This window comes from Pelophylax lessonae, assembly GCF_965119305.1.
Source record: "Pelophylax lessonae genome assembly, chromosome: 4".
NCBI classification, from domain to species: domain Eukaryota; kingdom Metazoa; phylum Chordata; class Amphibia; order Anura; family Ranidae; genus Pelophylax; species Pelophylax lessonae.
The window spans coordinates 632898560-632916519 of NC_138771.1; the positions used below are offsets into that span (position 1 = coordinate 632898560).

At 42.4% G+C, this 17960-nt stretch overlaps 1 protein-coding gene across 1 annotated transcript; it reads left to right on the plus strand.

Annotated features, from left to right (window-relative positions):
- Nucleotides 1-2403: 2403 nt before the first annotated feature.
- On the plus strand, nucleotides 2404-16911 carry LOC309552875 (extracellular calcium-sensing receptor-like; the record flags this gene model as incomplete). The annotated part of the gene is made up of 7 exons (XM_082253786.1): nucleotides 2404-2536; nucleotides 2870-3113; nucleotides 5413-5704; nucleotides 5764-6627; nucleotides 7986-8181; nucleotides 12266-12337; nucleotides 15986-16911. The coding sequence occupies 7 exons, from the start codon at nucleotides 2404-2406 to the stop codon at nucleotides 16909-16911; spliced, it is 2727 nt and encodes a 908-aa protein (XP_082109912.1).
- Nucleotides 16912-17960: the final 1049 nt, after the last annotated feature.

Here is a 17960-nt window from a genome sequence, read left to right on the forward strand (position 1 = left end):
CCACTGTATCTATGGAGGAAGCTGTGGTTGTGGTCAGCCACGCTGGAATTTAACACGCCTTTCATTTTCATCTGCATTATATGAGGGCTGATGGGGTTTGTAGATTAGAGAGGAATGATAAGATTGCTTTTGCTTCCTGATCAGCTCAGTAAGTGACAAGGACATGGCATTGCAGTCAACGCCAACAGGGATTTCTGTACTTGCTGAAAGTGTTCTTGGCCAGAAAAAATAAATTTGAATCACATTTGGCAGCCCAGTTTGCTTGAAAACAAAATGAAAGTAGTTGCCCTTGCATGGGGTTTCAACTTCACAAAGCAAACAACTGAATAATGTTGAGCCAACTGTCTCCCTGGTCAGCAGACACCCCGTCTCACAGAACCCAGACTCTGCACTTCTCTTACTGCTTCCATGGTTCTGTGACTCAGAGTTCCATGCTGCACATGTCCACACTCTGACCTCCTAATAGGAGGCCACCTGATTCCTGTACTAGGGAATACCTGACTCCTAGCTGAGACCTCATGGCTGGAGCCCTGTCTCCAAAATGGGAGCCCTGAGCTATCCTCAGACCTTGCATATAATGACCCTACACACCCGTGTACTTACACAAACTTCAGGCATCCAGCAAAATCTGGACACAGGATTGAAGGTTTTCTTATATATATATATATATATATATTGTAATATTTGGGGGTGTTTAGCTTGAGTGCAGAGCCTACCAGTGAGCTTAGTCCACGCAGTTGTGCCGTTTAAGGGCTTGTTGGCCAACTTTTATTAAAGGAAAATATAAAGTAACACAAGTCCAATATCATAAGAGTTGCCCATGCAGGGGTTTCAGCTTTTCCACAGCGATAATGTGAATGAAAAATACAAAGCCACCTGGCTCTCTAGCAGCACCGCTGCTCAGGCTTTAAGCCTCAACCCTCTTGGCCATCTAACAGAGTTCCTGTACAAACACTGTACCTCAGTTAGCACACTTTCTCCAGGTCCTTGCTGTTCCAGCCTAAAGGCTAACCATGTACTCATACCGTGCAGACATGCACCCTTCTCCCTTGCACGCCAGGACTCCTCGGGAGGGTGGAGCCCAGAACCCTGGTCCTGTCTGTCTTAACAGGCCCAGATCCACCTGCACAATCAGTGTGCTGGTTGTTCCTAAGACCTGGTCCCAGGATTGGAGATTTCCTCCCACCCAGATGGCTTGGAAATCTCCAGACTCCAGGTCCCCAACTGGACTTTATCCACCATAGGGGAAACTGCAAACCCAGTCTTTTCCCAGTAAAACAGTCCTCCTGGAGCCTCTCAACCTGCCTGGTTGATAATCCTGTGAGAAATACCTGCTCACCACTAGTTGCACTGCCACAATATACATATATAAAATTTATTTTATTTTCAGCATACATTTTTTAAATATTTATTCATATATATCAAATGTACACTCAACCCATATCCCCTTTAATCCCCCCCCCCCCCTGCTTACATCCCTCTTCTTCCTTTACTTCTTCCCGACTCTCCACCTATCGGCCTACTCCCTTTACCTATTCTGCTTATCTTCGCATATCTATGGAATAAGCACTCCCGCGGGTCATCAGTTGTGTCCGTACCTGTAATCTCCTTTATCCTAATAATTCTTTATATATTGTTGTGCCCTCTGCCAATATTCCCTAATTTTTGGACATTCCCACCATATGTGGGTTATTGTGCCTCTCAAATACAACCCCTCCAACACAATAGGGATTTCTCTGGTTGGCATTTCTGTGCTTTTACAGGTGTTATATACCATCTTGCTAAACATTCATAGTTCATTTCATTTGTGTTTATATCTGTTGCAAAACCATGCCTTTGGCCACATCACCCTGAATGTGCCAGATTACCACTGTAAACAACCACAGCAGGTCACATGACAATTGTACACCATGGAAGGCTTCCTTTTAAGCCATACATTGTGTACAATTGTGTTGCTGTGATTGGTCAAAGAAAATCTGTGGTTAGTTCTCCAAGATGTTTGGAACAACCCAACCTTCCGAGTTCAGTCGAAACCTGTGTGCGTGTGTACCTAGAAGAATTAATGCTGCTTTGAAAGCAAAGGGTGATCACACCAAATATTGATTTGATTTGAATTTCTCTTCTGTTCATTGACTTTTTTCTGTCCTTAGGACAGAGAGCTAAACCTTCCTGCTCCATAAACTTCAGATACCATGTTTCTTTGATCTTAAATTTATTAGAACAAGCCAGGTGAAACTACAAATTGATAAATGAAACATCAATCAGTACAAAATTGCCTATTATAAAGAAACAACGCTCTATAATGCAGAATGGGGTAACAAGAACTCACTTTTTAAGCTCGCTCAGGGGTGAGGGCAATGGATTGAAGAAACATGACTTGCTGCCTTGCTGTAGATTCTTAAAATGGTTGCTGACTCACTTCCTCTAGAGAATTCTCCCAGAATGCACTTGTTTCTAACAACTCTATTAACACATTCTGACAGATTACAATATGTAACTGCTACAGAACAGCTAAAGCTATACCAGAAAAGGAACAGTAGGTGGCACCTACACGCTGCATCTAACTAGCCTGGTGTAAATCAAGAAAACCCAACATGGTATTTTAAGCAACATAAACACAAGTATACTGAATAGAAGTCCAGTGGGCAGAACAGATTTTCCATTGTCTTCATTGATAAAAAATAACCTATCAACACTATTTCTGAAAGAATTTTTCCTTAACAGCATTTTTTCACTCCTGCCTAAAACTATAGAGTATATATACAGTATTTATATCATTTTTTAGTGGAAGGCCACCATTCTACTTTAAAATAGAGTGTTATGGCACAATTCTATATATTATGTCGATATTTTCCCTTTTTCCCTCCAGGTGTTCACGCTACTATTCAGTGCAATATGACTAGTTTGCATGCAGTAGTCGGTGCCATCATTTTATTCCAGCTTATACCCGTTATATATGCCCTGGATGGAAGGTGCAGACTGGATATTACAGAGCTGGAAGGTTTATCACAGCCCGGGGATATCATGATTGGAGCTGTGTTACCTCTTCACTTAGATAAGGTCTACCACCATATCTCCTTCACCGAGAAACCCAACAGAGCCACGTGTACAATGTAATTTCCTGTTCTTGTGCGTGAAATATGAAGTACAATAAACATGAGAAGTAGTTCTGTATACAATAATATCATATCAATATCATATCATATTTAATTAAAAATAGTTGGGGCTCTTTCACACTTCTCCATTGCAAAAATGCGTCAAAAACCTATATGCATGATTGCCACATTTTAGCTGTGATGGCATAAATTTAATGTAACGCATATTGCATTTTTGATGCATTTTGATGCATTTCTATTCATTTCAATAGAGAGGTGTTTTTTGGTGTAGTTTTTTTTTACTGCACCAAACATGCACCAAAATTGCAGCAAGCGGGACTTTTAAAAATGCAACTGAAGCGCAATAGACTGGTGTGAAGAGGTCCATAGAATTTAAAGGGATGCATTTTTCATGCATAGTTTTTCTGCTTTTTTAACCACTTCAGCCCCGGAAGATTTACCCCCTTTAAGGACCAGGCCATTTTTTACGACACAGCACTGCGTTGATTTAACTGAGAATTGAGCAGACGATGCTGTAGCTTGAGCTTTCTTTCTTTTCTTTTTCTGTCCCAGTGACACTAGGGAAAGAAATGGAGGAGCAGTCTGATTTTGCTGCACACTGTAAGCTTCTTATAATGTACACTAAAAGATAGAAAAAGTCCAAATTGAGCTACTTAATTTCTTGACTGGAGGACATCCAGTAGCATCTAGTTCTTTCCTCCACGGCCTGACTGTCCCTTGCCCACCTTTTAAATTGATCACATTTCAGTTCCTTAACCACTTAAGCCCCGGAGGATTTTCCTGCTTAAAGACCAGGGCCTATTTCGCGATTCGGCACTGCGTGAATTTAACGGACAATTGCGCTGTCGTGCGACGCTGTACCCAAATAAAATTGAGGTCCTTTTTTTCCCACAAACAGAGCTTTATTTTGGTGGTATTTGATCACCTGTGCTATTTTTATTTTTTGCGCTATAAACAAAAAGAGAGCGTCAATTTTGAAAAAATAACAATATTTTTCACATTTTTTTATATGAAATTCCCCCCCCCAAAAAAAAGTAAAAATCAAAATGTTTTAACATTTTAGGCCAATTTGTTTTCTGCTACATATTTTTGGTAAAAAAAATTGCAAAAAGCGTATTTTGATTGGTTTGCACAAACGTTATTGGGTTTACTAACTAAGGGAAAGATTTATGTCATTTTTATTGTTTTTTTTTCTTAACTAGTAATGGCGGTGATCTGCGATTTTTTTTTTTTGCGGGACTGCGACAGATCGGACCCCAGACTAACATTTTTGACACTTTTGGGGGTACCAGTGACATTACTACAGTAATCAGTGCTATACATATGCACTGTTACTGTAAAAATTACACTGGCAGGGGAGGGGTTAACTTTATTAGAGATCAAGGGGTTTCCTAGGGAGGTGATTCTAACTGTAGAGGAGTGTGGCTTGTGATGTAACCACAGAGACATATGATCCTACATAGCAGGATCGTATGATCTCTGCAGTTACACCAGGGAGAATGACAGGCGGCTCTGTTTACATCAGCCGCCTGCCTTTCTCCCTCTCCAGCGGGAGATTGCGAGTGGCCGGCGGACATCGGAGCCGCTGGTCACTCGCTCAGGGAAGTCAGGGAACGAGCGGGGGTGGGAGCGCGCCTCCGGCGGGGTGCGCTCGCCCCCTGCAGGCTCCTGTGCGAGCGACGTAGTACTACGTCGCTTTGCCCAGGAGGGGCTGAATGCCGCAGTAAATATACTGTGGGCGGTCGACAAGTGGTTAAATCATGGAGGCTTAGCATCACATGTGGGTCTTACCTAAGTCACTCTGCATGCTAATGTGGCCTGCCAAGAAACACCCATTCCACCAGACTGACTTCTTCCATGAACATGAGAACATGACATAATAAAAGCTTTTGGAATTTGATTAGACCCAATAACATACAGTGGAGGCCCGTTTACTGTTCAGGGATCATGGGATTTTTTAAAAATTTGCTGTTGTAGCTACTAGTTTGTCCTACAACAATATTCTATCCTAAGCTGTAAGCAGCAACTTTCTTTAATGTGCCTTGGTGGGTACAGGAAGTTCTCCTGCCATGACTTTTTTTTTTTATCAAACATTTGAGCTAGAATTTATAATGAGAAAAGCTTCTCAGTATGAAGGGAATGTATAAAAAAAGAGGTTGGTATTCCCCAGTTTTTGTCAAAATTGTGTTCAGGCCACCGAAAATCAAAACGAAAAGTGAACAGTTGTTGTCCCTAGGAAAATACCACCATTAGCATAGTTATGGTTATACTTTTTAAATTCTTCTTAATCCTGTAGGTTTCATTTTGAAAGTTATCAGCATCTCCATGCTTTGATATTTGCAGTGGGGGAAATTAACAAGGATATCACCATTCTTCCCAATATCTCCATTGGTTTTCAAGCGTATGATTCTTGCACATTACTCCATCAGGACTTACAAGGAACTTTACAGATATTGACAGGATCTGGTGGGGTCATCCCAAATTACCGTTGTTTAAGTGATGTTCCGTTGAGTTCAGTCATTGGACATTCAATTTCCACACACTCAATTTCAATTGCTCATATTCTATGCCTCTACAGATACACCCAGGTAAGAAGTATCAAAATGTATATTTTCATGATGCTGGTCTCAGTTTTATATGCTCTAAGTTAAAACTCGAACTTTCATCATGGGAACTGTCCCAACAGATCAGCCACTTCTCCACCAGTGCCATTCTGAGTGACCGCACAGAATTCCCCTCATTCTTCAGAACTGTACCCAGTGATATCTATCAGTCACAAGGACTGGCTCAGCTTACTATACATTTTAATTGGACTTGGGTGGGACTGTTGGCTGTGGACAATGACTATGGTCAACAGGGAATACAGCTGGTTAAAAAAGAGCTTCTTAGGGCTGGAGCTTGTGTGGCCTTCTCTGAGACCATTCTTAGAAATCAGGCTGACCGCAATGCCCCATATATTGTAAATGTCATAAAAAAGTCAACAGCCAATGCCATTATAATCATCTCCAATGATATTGACCTTGTGCAAGTCCTGAATGAGATACTGAGGCAAAATTTTACAAGTAAAATATTTATAGCTAGTGAGGCTTGGTCCACGTCTACCCTTAGTCCTATGGCAAGATTTTCAAAGCTTCTGTTAGGAACTGTTGGCTTTGCCTTCTACAGTGGAACAATTCCTAAATTTCAAGCCTTTCTAAACAAGATACACCCTTCAATACCTTTAGAAGGCAAGTGGATGAAAATATTTTGGGAACAAACATTTGGCTGCAAATTTTCCTTTGGAATTAGCATCAACGGGTCTTCAGAGGTTGCTATTAAAGTATGTACTGGAGAAGAAAACCTAGAAAATGTTCAGAACAGCTTCAATGATGCTTCTAAATTGAGAGTCACATATAATGTATACACAGCTGTGCATGCAGTGGGCAAAGCTTTGGAAGATCTGAACAACTGTAGACAAGGAACCGGCCCTCAAGAGAGATGTGCTGACATCTGGAATTTCAAACCTTGGCAGGTAACGTGACAGAGAAGAACACTATGGGGGGGGGGGTCGGGAATTTGCTAACGCTGGTGCAAACAGAATCTGATGCAACTGTGCATATAGTAATGCCTCGTACACACATACCGATCGTCGGCCGAACGATCGGCCGTCTTTTGTCCAGGGCTGTCGTGTCTGTTGAAAACTGCAAAAGACTGCACACAAATTTTGTCGGCCAACAACAGCCGACTGCAGAAGTGATGTCATGTGATGGTTAACTTTCCGTGTCTTTTTTCTTTTCTGAGCATGCCCAGTCTTGCTAATCGGCTGTCTGTCGGCCAAAATCTTTACTGACTGGCGAACAATCGGCCGTTCTGGTGTTGGCCAACAAAAATTTTAATGCCTGCACGACAGATTCTGTTTGGCCGAAAATGCGCTGTCGGCTGTCGGAAGCATCATACTAACAAGCCTACAATCGGCCGATCGGTCGTTGGCCGAATATTTACGGCCGACAATCGGTACGTGTGTACGGGGCTTAACCAATAAGCTTCTAGGTTTTAGCCCCCGTTCACATCAGCACGATTTGACAGGTTAAATTGCATGTCAGATTGCAGCCTTTGCCGGCAATGGTAGAATCCCAATCGGTGCAAGGCTTGCCGTGCCGCAAAGTCGGCAGCGCACTGATTGGAATGGTGCCAACGCCGGCAATACGCTGCGACTTGTAATCTGATTTGACCTGTCAAATCGCATGACAAATTGCTCCAATGTATCGCTCCAATGTGAGTGAGGGCTTATTGTCAAAGCTTAATTGAACAAGCTGAGGTTAGAAGCTGGTTACTGTGCACGGCTGCACCAAATTCTAAATACATCCGTTTTAGTAAATCTCTCCCCATATGTTAGTATACTATAATCAATGAGAAATCAATGCAAAATATATTACTTTAAATAATTGGTAAAAATAAACCTTTAAAAACAATTTCTTTACCTTGAATGTTTTTAAAGCTAGAATTCAGCTAAGTGTGTTTTTAATGTTGGATAGAATGTGTAAGAGTTAAGCCTTTTGTCAAGTTTGTATTGCTGTCTGCGCCTCCACTGGAGACAATCACATCCTCTAATTGTCCTGATTAACATTGTCACATAGACAGAAAGTAATGGAAAATCCAAAATTTTTGAGTTTCCTCCAGAGCTAGAGCTGAAAAAAAATTGCCTGATGGGGATACCTGTTTCTGTAACAACTCTCTAAAATTTAAATTTTGTTCACTTCAGGCACTTCCATTTTCTAGCCTACTACTAACAGTGCTACCAGTAAGCTCTTATATAATGCAATATATGATGTCACAAGATGGTGTGAGCTCAGCACAGAACCTGATATGGATTATTCCTTTTTCTCCCAGCTTTTTCACTATATAAGGAAGGTCCGGCTAAAGCTAAGTAATGGGAGGGAACTTTACTTTGATGAGAATGGAGACTCACCTGCAATCTATGACATTGTGAATTGGCAGATGACTCCAGAGGGCATTCTAAAACAGGTCAAGGTTGGTAGTTATGATACCCAAGCACCTTCTGGTGAAGTCTTCGTCATCAATTCAAGTACCTTGTGGTGGCCTGGCAGAGACCAGCAGGTGAGACCATTATTCAAGTGGTAGTAAATAAAGATAAATTAGACTTACATGTTAAACTGCACATTATTCCAAACATCCTTCAGTGAGGATAACACTCAGATGACTGAGCTCTGCCTGTGACTAATTTTGACTCCACACCTCAACTTTGTTCCTGCGCTATGTTTTGGCTTTAACATATGGTTTAAGAATCATCTGGTACTGATCTCAGCTTGACCCTTAAGCCTCGTACACACGTACCGATTGTCGGCCGTAAATATTCGGCCAACGTCCGATCGGCCGATTGTCGGCTTGTTAGTATGATGCTTCCGACAACCGACTGCGACTTTTCGGCTGAACAAAATCTGGTCTGCATGCTATAAAATTTTTGTTGGCCAACACCAGAACGGCCGATTGTTCATCAGTCAGTACAGATTTCGGCCGACAAAAGCCAGATGAGCAAGACTGGGCATGCTCAGAGAAGAAAAAACACACGGAAAGTTAACCATCACATGACATCACTTCTGAAGTTGGTTGTTGTTGGCCGACAAAATTCGTGTGCAGTCTTGAGCACTTTTCAACCAACACGACAGCACTGGACAAAAGACGGCCGACAATCGATACGTGTGTACGGGGCTTTAATTAGGAATTTGTTTGTCTCTTCTACAGAATTTGTCTGTATCATCTACTCCTAGCTTGTTTGACCATTCACTTAGCTTTTGACTTAAGCTGCACACACTAGTTTCTCATCTGATCCCTTTTAAGATATGATAATCATGGTTGAGGAGCACACACATAAAGAAAAGGGAATGCCGAAAGCGAAGGAAGTGAAGGGAAGTAGAGGCTATCACTTGTGACTATATCAATTTCTTAACTAAAGCCTATTAACATTTTGATTCTAAGGGCAATTAGTATGCAATTAGTATGCAATGGGGACACCCAAGCAGGCTTGTTCATGAGTCGCGGCTCTGTGTATTTATTCATTCTCTCCTCATTGGCTCACTGACTGTGCTGTGCTGTCTAAACCAATGGGGAGGGAGAGTCCCCCAGATAGCCTAGGCTCTCATGCACATTGCTGCAGGAAGATTGGGCTCAGGTAAGTACTGGAGGGGGGGAGGGGGCTTGGGGTCTTCTGAACAAGAGGAGGTTTATTACCTTAATGCATATAATGTATAAAGGTAAAAAATCTTGCGCCTTTGCAACCACTTTAATTTCACGGAACTGAACTTTTTACTGTTTCTAATTCATATGGCACCTGCTCATAGTGGTGTGGCTATACATGCACTAGCTGCTAATTTTCAGAATTAACAAAAATGAAAATAAAGTCTCTAGTCCGTCTTTTGGGTGAGCCCAACTCCAGCCATATTTTTTAAATTATGGATAGAGTAGTGAGGGGTTAGAACCTCTGTCTAGTTTTTATTGCTGGAGGGAGTCACCCCTCTATTAGTCCCAGTGTCCCATGTTGCTGAGATAGAAGGGAATGGGAAATCCAAAAGGTAAAATCAGTTTCAGAGTAAGCAATTTCAGTACAGAAAAATGGATTGTACAACTGTGCAAGGCTGAAGCTCAGAGTACATCTTTAAGACTTTCAGAAGTAGAGGAACCTCATTAAAGAAAGTAAATCTTGAAAGGACATTCTTTTACTTAGCTACGTGCTGGGCAGATTGAAAATATACAGCTAGTGATGAGTATATCATTATCTGCTCTACCCAATAAGCCTCAATGCAGAAGTAGTGTGTATGCCTTATAACTATTACCATTATTATTATTACTATGAATAGTATTACTAATATTATTTCTACCTTTAGGTGCCTTCTTCTGTGTGTAGTGTGAGCTGCCTTCCAGGTTACAGGAAGGTGATAACAGAAAGAGAACCTGCATGTTGTTTTCATTGTGTACCATGTCCACATGGTGAGGTCTCAAATCATACAGGCAAGTAATATTTTGTTTTTCTTCATCCCTTTTAATAATACAGCACCATGAAGCTGTGTATTAAGGCAACATTGTTTTTGTGGAGGTCGTTTTAAGCTCTTCTTTTCTAAAAATCCATAGATAGCAGCTGTGAAAACTCTGTAAAAATATTCATTACCTTCGAGGTTTGACTTGCAATGACTATGTATAGGATGTCTGTCCATATACCATGAAACCATCCCTCCTTTTCCATCTGGTAGGAATTTTTTGAGGAGGAACGAGGTTAGAGCTAGAAAGGGAATGAAATAGGTTGCTTAAAGTCAGCTAAGAAATGGCAATATAAAAAATTGGAAATATAATGAACTCAGTTTTAAAAAGAATGAGTTTAAGTAACATTTATAGTAATATTTTTCATTAGGTATTTAACAGTTTGCCATTGTTGATTCTTTGTAATAGAAATTTTAGAAAATTCAAGCTAAATATGATTACCAAGTATTTTGGACAGAATTCCCAAAAACATTGCAATAAGCAAAGCTCATGCCTTCCATTGATACGAAAAGAGATTCCTATGGCCTAGTTCCTATGTTTGATTGTCAAATAAAAAGGTTAAATTATTCAGAAATATCTGTTTAAGTTGTACTGTAACCATACTGTTGAATGAATTATGTATATCATGAGACCTTGGCTGTAAAAATTTGCCAGATATGGATGGAATGTGATATACCCCATAGTTTGCTTTGTTTAACAGATGTATTGAACCTAAACCAAATAACAGAAAATTTTCTATCAGATACTTACCGTAATTTTCCTTTCCTGATGGACTCCATGGCAGCCTACGTATGGGTTAACCCCACCTCAACTCCTCACCTATAGAACTATAGGACCCCACTCCCATAAATCTTTGCTCTGAGCCAGAGGCCGCATTCCGTAACTAGCCTACTCATGACACTGGGAAGGAACTCCTACTGCCATGGAGTCCAGGAAAGAAAAATTATGGTAAGTATTTGATAGGAAATTTTCCATTTTCCTGACAGACTCCATGGCAGCCTATGTATGGGAAATAACTAGCATACACACCTGGGTGGGAAATTGCAGAACAAAAGAAAAGGGTTTACTTGACATTGTCAACTGACAGGATATGTAATGAACAGAAGATAAAGATGCCATTTCTACACAATAATGAGCCATAAAAGTATTGATGGGGGACCACAAGCCTACCCTACGGTTACATTGGGAACCACATGGTGCAAAGCCACTCAGGCTGTAAACACACTTCTAGTCGAGTGAGCGGTCACCATCCCCAAAGAAGCCAAGCCCTCAACTCTGTGACCCTGTTCGATAACCCGGACAATCCATGTCACAACCGTTCTAGATGAGGCACCTTTCCCTTTGTCTTTTTCCCTTTTGTCTCCGAATGAACAGGCGTTTTGAAGCTTGAAGGAAGCTGTAGCTTGTAGATATAACTCCAAAATATCTGAGAGATTCCCAGAAACAAAAGAAGGTACTGCTGAGAGTCAAACTCAAGATTCCCTGTTTACTAGCCATAGGCTTTTATTAACTAAGCCACAGGGCGACCTCTCCCACATATACTGTAAAGGACGCAAGTTAGTACTCCAAAGGTTGGCAGAACAAGTTATTGGTTCCCATGAAAGACTAATGTATCCTTGGGAATTGAGTCAATTATAGGTAAAAGCACCTCTCGAACTGGAAGAAGGTTAAGAAAAGTTATCCATGACAGGTGAATCAATCTCTGAGGCTTTTTATGCCGACGTAAAAGCCAGGAGAAAGGTGAACATGACAAAGAGGCCTTTAATGGAGACAGCCCTAGAACACTCCACTCCAATTCCCAAGAAGGAGTTGAGAACAAGAGGGAGACTCCATTTTGAAAATCTTCATTTACTCCGAGGTCTGAGCCTAGTTTCTCCCTTGAAGAATTGTTGGACAGGAAAAGATGCCCAGACCTGGAAACACCTGTGAAGGCAGATTAAGCTGACTCTTGAACACTGGGGGGAGCTGATTGATAGAGCCAGATCTAAATCTGACTGGAGGAAGCCCAGAATATTTAGAACATCTAGATCAGTACATGATCCTTCACCAGCAGACATGTATTGCACAGACTTTGACCAGATTCTCCCATAAACCTTGTTTTGTGTTCACTCTCTTAGCATTTAAGAGAGAGGAGATGACTCCGAAGGAGCAGCCGAGGACCTCCAATCTCAAGAACCAGACCGTCAGACGTAACCATGCTGGACATGGATGTAGAAATGAACCCAGTGACAGAAGATCTGGCTTGATGAGAAGGGGCACTGGGTTCCCGTAGTTGAACAGTGCTAGCAAGGGGAACCATGGCCTAATTGACCAAAAAGGCATCACTGCTGCTACCTCCACAACTTCTGTACAGGGTTTTCGTAGAAACCCGAGGATGACCAGGACTTGAAGAAATGCACAGGGCCGGCTGCATTTCCAATGATTCATCTGAACTCTGCAAAGAAAGTCTGTTAGAATATTCTGGACTCTGAGGATATAGGCCTCTATGATGTAGGCTCGATTCTTCGGAGCCCAAGACATAATTGGCTTTGCTTTCTATAAAAGAAAACAGGCTGTGAGTCCCCCTTTGTCTTTTAACGTAGGAGACTGCTGTAGTGTTGACTAGCCTAAGAGCACTGAGGCTCCCTTTGTTATATGGTGAAATGTCTGTAGGGTCCAGAAGACTGCCCATAGTTTCAGAATGTTCAACACAATCTTGTGAAATGGACAGCCCCACCTGCCTAAGACAGGGCCAGGGGTATTCTGTTCCAGAACATCGGGATCCAGAGACAAAGCAAGGGTCCTCTTGATTATATCGAACTGAGCCCCGAGGCACACAAGAGACTGAGTGGGCTCCAGGTGTCTCTTTCCCAGGATAAGCCACCAACTGAATTTTGAGGAGCAGTTCCCCCTGTCTTGGGGCAATAGGAGAAGGACATCCAAGTAACTATGCATGCCTATGCTCCTTGCTTTGATAAAGACTTTAACAACCAATAAGATCCTGAAAATACACAGTTTGATGTTGAAAGCCCAAATGGTAGACAAGCAAGCTGGAGATGGTCTTGACCTACGGCGAACTGAAGGAACTTGTGGAAGTCTTCTACAATGGGCACATAAAAATAAGCATCTTTAGGTCTATTTGAAATGAGCCAGTCACCTGCTTGGAATCCCTATGAATCAGGGACAATGTTTCCATCTTGAACTACTCCTTTTGATGAAAATTGAAGCAGGTGCGCAAAGGTCTAAAATCAGCCTCCGCAAGTCGCTCCTTTTTATGACCATAAAGAGGGGTGAGTACATGTCCTGAAATCTCTTGCATTCTGGAACTGGCACAGCAGCACTTGCGACACCAGTGACTATACGTATTGCAAGAGTATATGCCTCTTTTTTACCTCAGAGTGAGGCAAAATTAGTGGAAATGAATCCGAGATGAGAGGAACTTCTGATGGACCATGCGTGTCCTGAAAAGACCTCTTTTCCAATATTTCAATAGTCTAAAGCTCAAACTCAGTAGCTTCTTGGATACCCGAGGTCAAGCTTTTAGCATACTTCTGAGGGGATAACTGGCCTATTCCCCAGCTCTTCCTAAAATCCAGGACCTGGTCTGTAAAAACCTGTGACCCTGGCATGCTCTGAACTTTGTCCTCTAGACCATGTCATCTTCCAGCCTAGCAGGCGCCGATCCTGAGGCAAGACGCAACCTGCCAACTGCGGCCTGGGTTATGGTGTTATCCAGCTTGCCAAAAGATGAAGCTCCCTCAAAGGGATCTTACACTAGGCCTGTTAGAGGCGGGATCGGCAAGCCCAGGTCCCAGCCATAACACTCACTTTGCTATAACTAAGGGGAGCATAACCCACGCCACTATGATGTTAATTAGAGCCTCACCATGGGAAACCAACACCAGCTCCAGCTCCTTAACTACTGAGTTTCATAAAATGCTCTTGAATACTGCGTCCACATTCTCCTTCCACGTTTCCATCACTTTAAACATGGCCACAAGAGCCCAGACTGACTTTCAAGCCATTCACTGCATCTTCCAAGGAAGAGTGACATGCTTGCTTGCCTCATCCAGGCCTCAACAAGTAGAAAGGCAGCCATTAGGCACTTTGCATCCTTATCTCTGAATGGATAGAGCTTGGCCATCTTGCTCAGAAGGGAAGTATATCTCGCAACCTTGCTCCACTCATCCAAACTTATTTACCTTATTTCTGTTAGGAATGGGAAAATTAGAATGCTCTCTCTCTCTCTCTAAAAGTGCTTAAAGAACCCCCTATTGCTTTGCAGAAGACTCTACAGTTTCTATTCATGTAAATGCCCCCTTCATTGTCTTGACCAAAGGCGTCACAAGGGCAAAGGGACTCATCTCGCTTTGCCTCAGTGTCTGAAGTTTTCATAGATGGATGGCTTGGTTAGGGTTGTTCCAGTTCTTCCTGGCCAACCCTAATGGGAGAACACGCAGTAACGGCTGTTGGACTTTGCGTGTGGCTTGTACCCCACTCTTTAAGGCATTCTTGCGCTACGTGCCTCACCAGAGATTTCATTCGCTGTAAATATCCATCCTTTTTTTCCAACCACCTGGGCATAACATGGCTCACACAGAGACTTGCCCTCTAGGACCTAAGTCCTGCATCCCCAGCAGGATCCTTCCTTGGGCTGACATGGCGGTGGATGTGGTGCCTGAAGGAGGATTCAGAGCTTCTTTTATGAAGACTGGACCTTGAGGGTGACCAATGACAACTAAATCTGGAAGAAGAATGTTGATGTAGTGACCTAATGAGGTCTTTATCCTCACATGCTGTATATTGTCAATCTAACCTACTGTAGCAGGACTAAGAAAAACCTAAAAAGAAAACAAAATAGGTTAGAAAGGAACCCAAAAGGAGTGCCCAGGCAAGCGAGGAAAGGAAGGGGTTAAACACACCCTCTCATCCCCACAATATAAGGGCTAGCCACAAGGGAGGGGGGGGAGGTCAGTGATACATCCAAAGTGTGGAACTGCACAGACAGCCAACCTGCACAAGGGCGTTATTGCAGAGCATATAGCTGTGATGATTGCACACAGACTTAAGAAAAACTGTTGCAAGCTGCCCACAGAGAAATCCCAATATTAACATTACTGACTGCTGATTGAATTTCTTCACTGTTATGATGCCACCGCCGGGCTGTAATCTGTGCAGGATTCACCAGGGATGCCAGGCCAGAAGAGAAAGCGCTCCTGCCGCCATAGACTGGAAGATACTAGAGCCGCATGGGCCCAGGGCATTTATTACCACCTGCTAAAAGCTTAGGCCTTAGGCCGTACTGTCGCTTTGCCTGCCAATGGCCAGGCTTTAAGCTCTTCATGGCACTGCATCCATTGCCCTTCTCCACCTCGCTAATAGCTGGGGACTGCTGGAGACCCACATGGCACCGCATCCATCGCCCTTCTCCATCCAGAAGACACTGCTGCATGGGCCCTGGGTGTTTATGGCCAACTGCTCATAGCTAGGCTTTTAGGCTGTACTGCCGATCTGCCTGCCAATGGCCAGGCTTAAGCTCGTCATGGCACTGCATTTATCGTTCTTCTCCACCCTGCTAATAGCTGGGGACTGCTGGAGACTCCACACGTCTTCCGGGGCACAACTTGCCGAACAACCAGGCCTCGATCGTGGACACTTAATCCAAGGTAAGACTTCAACCATTCTGGTTAATAGGAGCAGGAAAAAAAGGAATGCGGCCTCTGGCTCAGAGCAAAGATTTATGGGAGTGGGGTCCTATAGGTGAGGAGTGGAGGTGGGATTAACCCATACGTAGGCTGCCATGGAGTCTGTCAGGATTTTTTTTTAAAATAACTGATGAATACTGTGTTATCTTTCAGACTCACTTGACTGCTTCCGATGTCCATGGAACCAATGGCCAAACAAAGAAAATGCAAGATGTCTTCAAAAAACCATAGAGTATCTTTCTTACGAAGAACCACTAGGGTCAACCTTATCTTCTATCAGTGTTGCTTCTTCTTTGATCCCAGCTGCAATCTTAAAGCTTTTAATCAATCATAAGTCCACCCCAATAGTAAAAGCCAGCAATTACTCCTTAAGTTGCCTTCTTTTGGTTTGTTTATCCTTCTGCTTCCTTTGTCCTTTGGTTTTTATTGGTTATCCCCTACCACTGAAGTGTCTTCTGCGCCAGGCTACATTTGGGATTGTTTTTTCTCTTTGTATTTCTTGTGTGCTATCCAAAACGATAATGGTTGTTTTGGCTTTCTTGGCCACTAGGCCAGGCTGCACGCTTCAGAAATTCACCAGCCACCATTTTTCTTGCACAATCATTTGTGTAGTCCTCCTTATACAGTTTATGGTATGTGTAATCTGGTTGTCCCTTACACCTCCCTTTCCACAGTACAATATAACTACCTATCCTGGGGTCATAATAATGGAGTGCAATGAAGGATCAACCTTTGCTTTTTGGGTAATGTTGGCATATCTTGGCCTGTTAGCCTTCAGCAGTTTTATTGTTGCATTTCTATCTCGAAGTCTTCCCGACATCTTTAATGAGGCCTCCTACATCACGTTCAGCATGCTGACCTTCCTTAGTGTCTGGATCTCCTATATTCCAGCATCCCTCAGTGCTCAAGGCAAATACACTGTGGCCATGGAAATTTTTGCCATGTTAATTTCCAGTTGGGCTCTAGTCATCTTTATGTTCCTTCCTAAATGTTTCATCATGCTTTTCCAACCTTCCAATAACTCTAGAAACAATTTAAAGGTGAAGGGAATAAATCAAACACATATTGCAAAAAATTAAAAACTAGGAATGTAAATTACAAAAAATATTGTATATGGCTTGGCTGAAAAATAAATGTTTCTGTATATTAGTCCTGCCTTTTTCCCTATACTAGTCCTACCAGTCCCTATGTTGTTCTCTTTGCATCTCCTATGCACTTTCCACTGCACAGTTAGTTGCATTTTATTTATTTTTAATGTTTGACATTTTATTTTTCTTAATGGGACTTCAGTCATTTTGAGTATTTTTTTTTTTTTATTAATGTATAGTGGTCAGCACTAAAATTAAAAAAATAAAGTGACTCTTTCTCTTTTTCCATCCTTTACCTTTACAGATTTCAGGTCTTAATCTGGCAGTGAGCCTAGAGGCAGACTGCTTTTGCTGTGTTGTCTCTTTAGAACATCTCTCTCTAGGAATCCTTTGTTATGTGTTAAATATCCACTTTACGTCTGCCTGCAGTAATATTACTGCGGCAGAGTGGCTCGTTATCGTCTGACGACGTAGTACTACGTCGTCAGACACTCCCCTTTCCCGTCGGCGCACGCGCGCCGCCGGAGGCTCGCTCCCGCTGTATTCAGTCACAGCGGGAGTCGGGCCAGGGGAGGAGCAGCGGCGATCGCCGCCGCTCTTCCCCGATCGTCGGGGATCTAGTGTGGAGATCCGCCCGCTTGTGTAAACACAAGCGGGCGGATCTCCTAAGTGACAGGCAGGGTCAGATTGCAGGGTTCAGCATAGCTGAACCACCAAAAATGACAGAAATCTTTCCCTTAGTTAGTAAACGCAATAACTTTTGCGCAAACCAATCAAAATACGCTTATTGTGAATTTTTTTACCAAACATAGGTAGCAGAAAACAAATTGGCCAAAAATTTAAAAAAATTTTGATTTTTACATTTTTTTGGGGGGAATTTCATATAAAAAAATGTGAAAAATATTGTTGTTTTTTCAAAATTTACGCTCTTTTTTTGTTTATAGCGCAAAAAGTAAAAATCGCACAGGTGATCAAATACCACCAAAAGAAAGCTCTGTTTGTGGGAAAAAAAGGACATAAATTTCGTTTGGGTACGGCGT